General features: G+C 34.6%; 1 protein-coding gene across 1 annotated transcript in view; it reads left to right on the top strand.

The window, feature by feature from the left end:
* Window positions 1-11,247, top strand: part of MED13 (mediator complex subunit 13) — a 96,755-nt gene extending 85,508 nt beyond the window's left edge. Inside the window, exons 27-30 of the mRNA XM_055399971.2 lie at window positions 1,180-1,328; window positions 3,037-3,210; window positions 6,832-6,932; window positions 7,265-11,247. Coding sequence (XP_055255946.2) covers window positions 1,180-1,328; window positions 3,037-3,210; window positions 6,832-6,932; window positions 7,265-7,397 — 557 coding nt within the window. The 3' untranslated portion in view covers window positions 7,398-11,247. The remainder of the gene's footprint in view (window positions 1-1,179; window positions 1,329-3,036; window positions 3,211-6,831; window positions 6,933-7,264) is intronic.
* Window positions 11,248-11,796: the final 549 nt, after the last annotated feature.

The following is an 11,796-nucleotide window of genomic DNA, read 5'->3' on the forward strand; positions in this document are numbered from 1 at the left end:
TTATATTCTTTTCTATTTTGATTTACCAAAATAATATAGTAATTTATAACTTTTCTAGATGTACTTATATAGATTGCATTTTAGTACAAGAGAAAATAAGTGATATTCCATTGTTCTGAATTACCTTAGAAAATGGCACATTTCTAAAGTCAAAAGTATGGGTAATAATTATTCTCTTTTAATGTGTATACAGTAACTTGAATATTTTAATAATAAAGAATTAAGGAATTTGTTATGAATAGTCTCATTTTAAATACATTTTCATTCCCAGCATTTGTGTTAGTTTCCTGTTGCTATTTGTAACAAATTACCACATTCTTATTGGCCTAAAACAACACACATTTTATTTTCCTACAGTTCTTAAAGTCAGAAGTCCAAAATTATTCTTCAGTTCAGTTCAGTCGCTCAGTCGTGTCTGACTCTTTGCGACCCCATGAATCACAGCACGCCAGGCCTCCCTGTCCATCACCAACTCCCGGAGTTCACTCAAACTCATGTCCGTCGAGTCGGTGATGCCATCCAGCCATCTCATTCCCTGTCGTCCCCGTCTACTGCCATCCCCAATCCTTCCTAGCATCAGAGTCTTTTCCAGTGAGTCAACTCTTCGCATGAGGTGGCCAAAATTATTCTTACTGGGCTATAAATACAAAGTCAAGGTATCCTCAGGGTTGATTCTTTCTAGAGGCTCTATGGGAGAATGTTTCCTTGTCTTTGACAACTTCTAGAGACCATGTACATCTCTTGCTCATGGTCCCTTTTTTCATCTTCAGTGCCTGCAAGTTAATACAGTCACATCTTCAGTGACTCTAAGCGTACATTAACCCTATTAGGACCCCTTTGGTTACTTTGGACCCACCTGGATAATCCAGAATAATCTCCCCATCTCAAGACCTTTAGTTTGATCCCATCTGCAAAGTTCTTTATCGTAATATATTCACAGGTTTCTGCAATTAGGATGTGGGCATTTTTGGGAGGGACCATTATTCAAAGCAGTCTCATGTTTATTTATGCATAGTTGATTATTTGGCTCTTATCACAATACTTGGCACATGGTAGACATTCAGTAGATGTTGATTAAATTAACTCATTTTGGTTAAAATCTATTGTTTTAACCCTTTCTTGTAAATGACCGTGGGATATAAAAAATGGAGTATTTAATTTTTTCTTTCTTCTTCATAGATGGAGCAGATGGAATGGGTATCTTTGATTTATTAGACACAGGAGATGATCTTGACCCTGATATCATTAATATCCTTCCTGCATCTCCAACGGGTTCTCCTGTTCATTCTCCAGGATCTCATTACCCCCATGGAGGTGATGCTGGCAAGGTAACCCTGTTATAAAAGTTCAGTTTATCTAAATGTCATTCATTAACTTAGTAATGGATTATATGAAACAGTCCATTCATGTGCTCTACCACAGAGACATTAATGCATTGAGTTGTACATTATTCAAAGGGTCTCTAAGGTTTTGCTTTCTCTGACTTTGTATTTTCTAGACTACCTGGCATTAATCCTTCTTTTAGTTTTCCTGTTACTTCACCACAGCTTCTACTTAGAAATAGGATTAGATTATCTGAAAAACAGGATATGACTCTTAACAGCTGCCATTCCTGTTAGAGCTGTGGACAAGGAACAGAAAGGAAACACTGATTTTCCCGTAAAAATAGAAAGAACACTGACCCCTCCCCTCTTTATGTTTGCCACTTACAGAAACATTCTGTCTTGTCCCTCTGTTTGAACTCAAAACTATTTGAGCTTCATTTGAATAATATCATTATTTGAATGAAATTATATATATAGTGGTTATTTGATTATTGTAATATGTTTAAAGAAGGATCTTTGTCTGACCTTACTTTGCATCCTTTCCTTTTTCTTTTTTAACTGGAAAGAAATGAAATGATGGAAAAAAAGAAATAAGGAAAAGCACCAATAATCATAGCACTTTAATAGAACCACTTTTGTGGTGTTTTAGTTCCCAGATCAGGACTGAAACTGCATCCTTGGCAGAGAAAACGTTGAGTCCTAGCCATTGGACCATCACGGAATTCCCTTAGCAGCTTTTTAATTACATTGTTCCTTTACCATAGTTTGTGTTCATTGCTGTTCAGTTCCTACCTAAGTCATGTCCAATTCTTTGCAATCCAAGGATTGCGGCATGCCAGTCTCCTGTGTCCTTCGCTGTCTCCTGGAGTTTGTTCAAATTTATGTCCATAGAGTCAGCAATACTATTTAGTTTGTTATATCATACCCCAAATATTGGACTTTCCTTGTGGCTCAGTTGGTAAAGAATCTGCCTGCATTTGGGAGACCTGGATTCAATCCCTTGGTCAGGAAGATCCCCTGGAGAAGGGAAAGGCTACCCACTCCAGTATTCTGGCCCAGGGAATTCCATGGACTGTATAGTCCATGGGGTCACAAAGAGTTGGACACGACTGAGCGACTTTCACTTTCAAATATTGGACACTTAAATCTTTTTTTTTTTTTCTGTTGTAGGTAATAATTGCAGTGAACTTTTCTGTGTTGATATATCATTTTTCTTTTTATCGATTTCCTTAAAATACAAAGAATGCGTTAACTAGTCTAAAGGATATGAGCATTGCCATAATGCCTTCCAAATAACTCTTAACTGCATTTTATAGATAGTGCTACATGAACAAAGATAAATTCAGTCCACCTTTTGGATTGGGATACAATCATTAATTAGTTGAGAGGGTATTAGGAAATAAGTTAAAAAGTTCATTGAATGTTTTGTACTTTTGAGTCAGCTACAAAGATTTATACACACACTCACACACTGAACATGGCCTTGACATAATAATACAAACTTGTTAAAACAGTATATTATTTAAAACTCTTAAAATTCATTTATTTAATGCTATTAAGTATGATATATAGCAAATTGACTTTTTAAAATATCCTTCAGTATTTTTTAAATTGAAGTAATTAGATAATGAGCCTGATAGTTAAAAACCGTTCTGTATTTATAGCTATTACAGCAAATGAACTAACACATTTTTAATTTTGTCTTTTTAAGGGTCAAGGTACTGATCGACTACTTTCAACAGAATCTCATGATGAAGTAACTAATATTCTTCAGCAACCATTGGCCCTTGGTTACTTTGTATCAACTGCCAAAGCGGGTCCCTTACCTGACTGGTTCTGGTCAGCATGTCCTCAAGCACAATATCAGTGTCCCCTTTTTCTTAAGGTATTGCTCTTATTTTTTTTTTGGCCAGTTCCTGAGTGATGCTGATTGACTGCTTAAGTCCTAAGAAGTATGGAAGTGACGTTTGAAGTCTTTATTAGCTTTTATCTGAGGTCTTAAATGCATTGTCACATATAACTCTCTAGATAAAAAAGAGAATAATTATGAAACAACTCTAATTCTTAAATTTATATTAAGTTTAAACTTTTAAATAACTTTAAATGGACTGAGACCCTTGCTCTTAATTATTTTTAGCTACACATTTAGAGTTTAGAGCTAGAAGAAACCTTATATTAAAATACCTTTAACTTTTTCATTTTTTCAGTGAGCATATTAAAAGTTCAAAAAAACTCGTTTGTCCAGAGTCATAAATTGGTAGTAGACTTGATTAAAACCTGGATCTTTTAATGATTATGTACTGTTATTCTTTGAATTATATCATAGTACACTCCTATTATGCCTCATTATTTTGAGAACTAAAGGATTCATAATCTTTGTAAAAATGTTTGCTATTTAGGTGCATTTCCCTACCTTCTTAAAAAAGCTTGCTAGCTTTGTGTAAATTGCTGTGTTAAAACTGTTGAGTGGTTTTCAAGTAATGGTATTCTCAGACCCATAGTGACTTATTTTATCAAAACAAATTAATTATCAAGTGATATAACAAGGTGGAGATAAATCATAAAATGGTAAAATGAAATGTGAAAGCCCTACCTAGAGTTTGTTCCTGCTGCTACTGCTACTTTTCCAGAATAACAAATGCAGATCTGATTTCACTTATTCTTATATAAACCCACCAGAAGTTGACTGGTTTATTCCATAAATTATGCTAACTTAACTACTTGCCAACTGATTTTTATTTGTAGGATAAAAGTTGAATAGTATATCCTTTAATTTTTTAGGGTTATATTTAGTGGGTACTTGAACCAATAAGCTTGTTGCTGTATTTTAAGCCTGTTACTATTAAATCTGATTCCCTTGGCTCACATATCATTGAGTCAGTGATATTTTGATTAAACAGTGAATTTCTGTAGCACATTCATGAAGAATACAAGAGCTGTTGATCTGAATTGACTGTTAGTGCGAGAATATATTTAGTGAGTGTTGGCCAAGGTAATAGTTTTAGCATAAGACTTTTCTACCCCTTCCAATGTATGTGTAGTGGTCTTGTGTCTCATTACAAGAACGTATTCCCAGGGGGATTTCTGCACTTCTGTAGTAATCCTTGGAGTTTCTTCAAAACAAAGGGTTCTTTGCTTCTTGAGGAAGTGCTCCATGTGCCTTCTGCTCTCTCTTTTGTTATTACCATACACATTAAAAGCTCTGAAAAACAGCAGCAAATAATAGTGTTTCACAGAACATGTTTTTAAAAAACACCACTTTATAAGAAGTCCAAGGGACTATCCAGATTCTTTTCTACTCAATATTTATTTGCAGAGAGGATAGTGTAAAGTGGGCATTCACCCTCAGATACAGTGTAACAAGATTAGGACTTCTGGTCTGAATTACCAGGTAAGGCATAACTTACCATAATTTTGTTCACCTTTTTTTTTCATACATTCCATTTTATTTCTATACCATAGGCAATTAAATCATTTGGTATGTTTCTCTTGTCTTGGGAAAAAAAGGTTATTGCCTAGATGATTTAAAAAATCTTTTTATCATTGAAATTAGCACTATTACTAATTGTATTCATTTATTTGTTGTAATCTGCCATATGAGAGACTTTTGCTTATAACTCATAAATCAAGGGCCCATGGGCAGTTGAAACATATTTTTGGTTATATTTCTAAATACACAACACAAAAGTTTTACATATTATTGCAATTGTAGAGGAGAGTGCATCTCAATATAAAATAGTACCTTTTATAGTCGTACACAGAATAAAATCTGTCAAGAGTTTCTGCAGTCAGTACTGCGTCTTTTCATAGCTTAACCCTATTATATATTTTGATTTACAAACAAAACAGTTCACTTTCTTTAATTGAAATGTGAAGAAGAGTACTGCATTCCTTTCTTTTACTCTTCATTGCCATACCTAAGTGAGTGTATGAGTTGTTACTAAGCCTCCATTATGAAATTAAATGGGCAAAAAATACATCTGTGCACTGTATTACTTCAGGTGCTCAGTCAGTCAGTCAGTCAGTTCAGTCGCTCAGTCGTGTCCAACTATTTGCGATCCCATGGACTGCAGCATGTCAGGCCTCCCTGTCCATCACCAACTCCCAGAGCTTGCTCAAACTCACGTCCATCAAATTGGGCGATGTCATGCAACCATCTCATCCTCTGTCATCTCCTTCTCCTATGCCATCAATCTTTCCCAGCCTCAAGGTCTTTTCCAGTGAGTCAGTTCTTTGCATCAGGTGGCCAAAGTACTGGAGTTGCTGCTTCAGCATCAGTCATTCCAATGAATATTCAGGACTGATCTCCTTTAGGATGGACTGGTTGGATCTCCTTGCAGTCCAAGGGACTCTCCAGAGTCTTCCCCAGCACCACGGTTCAAAAGCATCAATTATTCAGCGCTCGGTTTTCTTTATGGTCCAACTCTTACATCCATACATGACTACTAGAAAAAACATAGCTTTGACTAGATGGACCTTTGTCAGCAAAGTAATGTCTGCTTTTTAATATGCTGTCTAGGTTGGTCATAACTTTTCTTCCAGGGAGCAAGCATCTTTTAATTTCATGGCTGCAGTTACCATCTACAGTGATTTTGGAGCCCAGGAAAGTAAAGTCTGTCACTGTTTCCCCATCTGCTTGGCATGAGGTGATGGGATGGGATGCCATGAACTTCATTTTTTGAGTGTTGAGTTTTAAACCAACTTTTTGACTCTCCTCTTTCACTTTCATCAAGAGGCTCTTCAGTTGCTTTTTGCTTTCTGCCATTGAAGGGTGGTGTCATCTGCATATCTGAGGTTATTGATATTTCTCCTGGCAGTCTTGATTTCCTGCTTGTGCTTCAGCCACTGAAAGTAGCTCTGCTTAAGATTTATAGCTTTATAGGTAAAATATTTGCATATGCTTACTTCTGGTACTTTTTTCAGGCTTCCCAGGTAGCTCTAGTTGTAAAGAATCCACCTGCCAGTGCAGGAGACAGATGTGGGTTTGATCCTTGAATTGGGAAGATCCCCTGAAGGAGGGCATGGCAATCCACTCCAGTATTTTTGCCTGGAAAATTTCGCTGTGGACGGAGGAGGCTGGCAGGCTGTGGTCTGCAGGGTCGCAAGGAGTCAGACACACTGAAGCTCTAAGCACAGTACTTTTTTCAGCGCTAGACCTAGGTTAATTTGCATAGTCTATGTTACATAGAGACTGTACTCAGGTTTATCAGTTTTGTGCTTTCTTAAACATTTACTTTACACATCTAGGCAGTTTACACAGAAAATAATTAGAAATCCTTTTTGTAGGATTATTACGTGGCCTCAAAAGCAATGAAATTGAAAAAGTTTTGTTATGCACTTAAAAATGATATAATGAATTAAACAAGAAGAATAGCCATGTTTATAGTGGCTCCCATTCATTACATAAGTCTAAAATATATTTCATCAAGGAAGAGACCTTGGGAAAATAAGGTAAAACCAACAGATTTTTTTCCATTTGGCTGACCGATTATCTGTTACTTTTTAGGCCTCTTTGCACCTCCACGTGCCTTCAGTGCAATCTGACGAGCTGCTTCACAGTAAACACTCCCACCCACTTGACTCAAATCAGACTTCAGATGTCCTCAGGTAAAATTCTTTTTACAATTAAGCTTGGAAAGAATATCATGTTGATCCTTCATATTTTTCTCATTTTTGGCTATAGTTTACAGTTGTGTTACCTTTGGATCTCTAGTTGAATTATTTATCATTCAGAATGAGTGCTTTCCTTTCTGATACATGTAATCTACCTCTGAGAACCATTTTAATGAAATCCGTTTTCTTTAATCTCCCCAAGACGCTCTATTTCATACTTTAACTTTTTGTGTGTGTGTGACTTTTAATCTAATATGCCATCTTCAAATTTGCTTCCAAAATTTACAATGCAGGTACATACATAACTTAGTTCACTTGCTTTTCAGGTTTGTTTTGGAACAGTACAATGCACTCTCCTGGCTAACCTGTGACCCTGCAATCCAGGACAGACGCTCATGTCTCCCAATTCATTTTGTGGTGCTGAATCAGTTATATAACTTTATCATGAATATGCTGTGATCTTCATTTGATGGAACTGTACAAGAAAAGAACAAGGAAAAAGATTTCGCTGCAAGATTAAGTTACAGTTATCTTCTCAGTGAAAGTCATTTGTGATGGGGTCTAATTCTTATTACTTCAACAAATATTGTTTTGACTTGGGGGGAGGGGCGATAACCCTGTTATTTTTCATTGACTATACTGAACTCCTTAGGATGATGACTGATCATACACAACGTATTATAACATTTTCGTAGCAAAATTAACCTTTTTTTTTCCAGTCACAGTATTTGTGAAAAGTAATGAGCCATAGTACCCAGTCATGTTAAATGAATATTAAAAGCATGGAGAAGGAAACATGAGGAACAATGAATTTCAACATATGGCTTCAGAACATCAAGATGTTCTTGTATTGGATTATAGTATCTAGTATTCAAAAATGCCTGCATCTCTTATTTATTGTAAGTTTTTAAATGTATAAATTGTCTTATATTTCTTAACCTCTTTTATAAAAATTTTCCTAGAAGGTTTATACTGCCTTCTTGCTTTAAAGCAATTGGTCTAAAATATATGTAATCGTCTTAATTAAAAAGTTGCAGTAGGGTTGCTTTTAGAGTATTATTTTTTTGTAAGGGGATGGGTGGGACAGTAAATTTGTATTGTCTTGATGTACAGTTTAATGGGGATAGAGGGGAAATAATGTCCATACCATTGTGTGTGGAGGATTTACAGCTAAGCTGTAGTTGCAGAGTACATGTACAGTAATGAAGTTCACTGTGTTTATAAATTGAAAAGGTACCGGGTCTTACAACATTTTATATATCAATCACACCTTTACAGAATAACATGATGGCAATATACAAGTGATATTGTTAGGTGGTTTAACTTAGAATAAAAATGAGAATTCTTCAGTTATATTTTGTACTATGGTTTAGGGCTATGACTAATATTTCAGGCCATTTCCAGTGAAAGAAACTTAGTTTTACAAGAAAAACATTTGCTACTGAATGCTTAAACTAATTTTGGTGTTTAATGTTACATGCTTAAATTTTTTTGTTTGTTTTAACAGTGGCACATCTAGGCATGGGAGTATTATTAATTATGAAAATTATCTTCAGGATCTGCTATAGGTTGAAATTTAGCCCAGCTCTAGGCATTTTACAAATTATTTTAAGAGCAGTCACTCTTGATTGTTTGACTTTTTTTTTTTTTAAAGATTGGGAATGTGTGTGAGAGTATGCATATGTATGGGTGTGTGTGTGCAATCAAACTGTGGTGTAAATAGATTCTCAGTGAATTCTGGTATTCAGACTATTCCACTAGTTAAAGAACCATTTTCTAAACTTAACCTGTTTCCTTTTGCCTTTTTTATTTATTTAATTTTCTTGGTTTGGAGATGGCAGTCCCAAACACCAGAGTCTGTACTTTTCTATAACACAGCTCAGAAAAGGCAGGGCATATGCCAAGGAGGTTCTCACCTCCCTAAAGAAGGGACTTGAATTTTAGGGACTTTAATTCACCCCTTCCTTCAATACAGCTTTCCCTCTTCTTGTTTGCACATGCCAAGATAACTGCTTTTATGCAGCCTTTATCCCCTTAAAAAATCCTTTCTACAGTGCTGCTCACAAGAGAGTCCAAGTTAGCCTCCTACCTGTGTAGCTGACTTGAATTCACAGTCGCCAAGTCTACCTGTCTTTCTTGGAAGCAGTCTAGCTAAATTCTGAATTTGTATGTTCACTAATTCTCCACAAGGACAAATGGATTGTATTTACAAAACTGTAATTTGGTATGTTTTGTTATTTTTTTTCTTAACAGAAACTTGTTTTGTAAATACTATATGCTTAAATATCACTTTCTTATGAAAAATATAACGTCTTCAAATTGTGTATATTAAAACATTAGCAAGTCTTGTTTTTCCTATAGAGAAAACACAATTGGTAACAAAGGTTTTCAGTCATTTGTTCAAAATTATAATGCAATTCCAGTGGTCAGCCTATTTTGAAGTGAAAATTTAAAGGTCACATCTGTGTATTTGTTCTTAAATTATGCTAACACACTACAGATTATGTTGGCATGTTTTGTTCTGTACTTAAAAAAATACTTGTCTGAGATTTGAGGGGAAAGATGCTTATTTGAAATTTGTATTAAAATGGTATTCTTTTTTATGTATTTTATTATCTCAGTAGTGACTCTTTAAAAAGTATACTCTCAGTTGTTTAAAATCACTAATCTATAGTAACCACACCTCAGTTTGAAAACAGATTTTTTAAAAATTATTCCCTGACAGTTTCTTTTATGTGGAGCCATAAGAAAGGAACCTGTTACACGATTCCTTTTTATCTGGGAATCCAGGAATAGTTCCCAAATATATAGGATTTACTGGTAAGATATTTTTCTTCCCTTCATGTATAAATTCACACTCAAATGGAAAATTATTAAATAGCCATTCGAAAAGGTCAGGAAACTTGTTTCAGAAAAAAAAAAAAAAATTAAGCCCTTCATGCAGGGTGATGGATCTGACTTACTAATGTAGTCACAGACAAGTATGGGTAGTTTTGTTTAAATAGGTAAGCAAAGTAATATACTTTATACCAGTTGATCACCAACACCATGACTTCTTTGTTACAGTACTAATGTCTGTTTTTTGTGCAGTTATCCATTACAAGGCAGAGTGGAAGTTGAGTATTTTGGCATTTTAAAGGATTAGTTATATAATGTCTGCTTCCAGCCAGTGAGAAACATCTAGCCATACCTTTCTTATGCAAGCCATTCAGTTATCAGGACTGTGAATTAACACTGTATGAATAAATTTCTGTACACCTTATTGTTTGGCCAGAAGGCCACCAAGTGTACTTATATGTAATCCTTAAATTTTAAAGTAGCTGTAATTTTTAAATCTTTCTAACTTTTCTTAAACCACTAAAAATTAAGCTCTTACTACTTAGTCAACTATCCTCAGCTGTATTCGTACTCAATTGTCAGTATGGCACAGATTACTGTATTAAAATATTCTCCTTTCGTCTTCATATTTACCTTCTGAGGTAATTTTTTAACTTAATGTGTTACTACAAAGATTTGCAGATCTTTAATCAAGCACTATGTTAATACTGTAATATCAAAATACTATGTTGCGTTATTTAAAATGTTCAAATTGAATACATTAAAACGAAGTTTTTAAATGCTGTTGCATCATATAATTTGCTACTCATCCACTATGGCATCACATATCAGTCTATTAATACATTTAATGTTGCATGAGTGATGTTTTGATCTGGGTTTCCTCTTAAGACTTTAGTTTGTCTAAATTAAGGAAAAATGTTTTTGACATAAAATTCTTTTGCTTCCCTGCACCCCTCAAAAAATCTGCTAGAAAATCTTAACCATTCAGTTTTTCTTGATGTTTTAATGGGCCCAGAACTGTGGTTTAAATTTTTATATATATGTTTTCTTTTTTGTGGAGTATTAATTTAAAACTGGATTTGGGACCTAAAATACTCCTCAGGTTGATGTATTCATGAAGTTTAAAATAGCTTTAGTTTTCAGAGTTAACTGGATTTGTGGACCTTAAAGTTACTGAGTTTAAATTGTAATGTCATTACTGGACATGTCAGCATCAACTCTCTCAAAATAGCTTGGTCACTTTATGAAGGGGCGTTTTAAAGTTGTTTAGCAGTGACATTTAATATGGTCCAATTGCTTTTTTCTTTTTTACGTGGCAAAAAAAGAATAAGGAACAAACACTATTGCTGCCGAATGCCATAACACTGAGTTGTACAAATTGTGATTGAGGAAATGAAAAGGTTTATACTTTTTAAAAAAAAACAAAAACAAAAAAAACTTCAAATGGAATAAATTATTCATGAAGCCTTCATTGTGGTGTCTCATTCTCTTGAAAGTATTTCCATCTTAAATTCATGTAAAAAGTAGTAGTGGTATTCTTAATGTCACTTATAAATGGAAAGGGGCAATCTAAAAACTGATGAGCTTTTAATTTCTTTGAATATTTTGCTTTGTAAAAGATTTCAATCATACATCAGTGTATAATATACAGGAAAATTGTATTTATACATATAAATACCTTTTAGGCTGATCAGTTTCATATCAGTTTTCTAGTCTAAACAAGCTACCTTGAAATATTGAAAGCTTAGTTCTGTACTATAGAAAATCACATAGGTGTTATTGAAACATAAGCAAAGTAGGTGGGTAGGAGTCTGTTCGTTTGTTGTTTTTTTTTGCAGCACAGAATGGCTTGTGAGATCTTAGTTCCCAGACCAGGGATTGAAAACGTGGAGTCCCCACACAGGACTACCAGAGAATTTCCAGAGAAGTGTTGTTCACATATAAACAACCAATTGAAAAATAGCTCTGCCGATTTTGTTTAAGCAGCTGTTCAAAATATTTTTGTCCAAACTTAAGCTGA

This window comes from Moschus berezovskii, chromosome 20, assembly GCF_049115385.1.
Source record: "Moschus berezovskii isolate FMDL1 chromosome 20, NW_MosBer_1.0, whole genome shotgun sequence".
NCBI lineage: Eukaryota > Metazoa > Chordata > Mammalia > Artiodactyla > Moschidae > Moschus > Moschus berezovskii.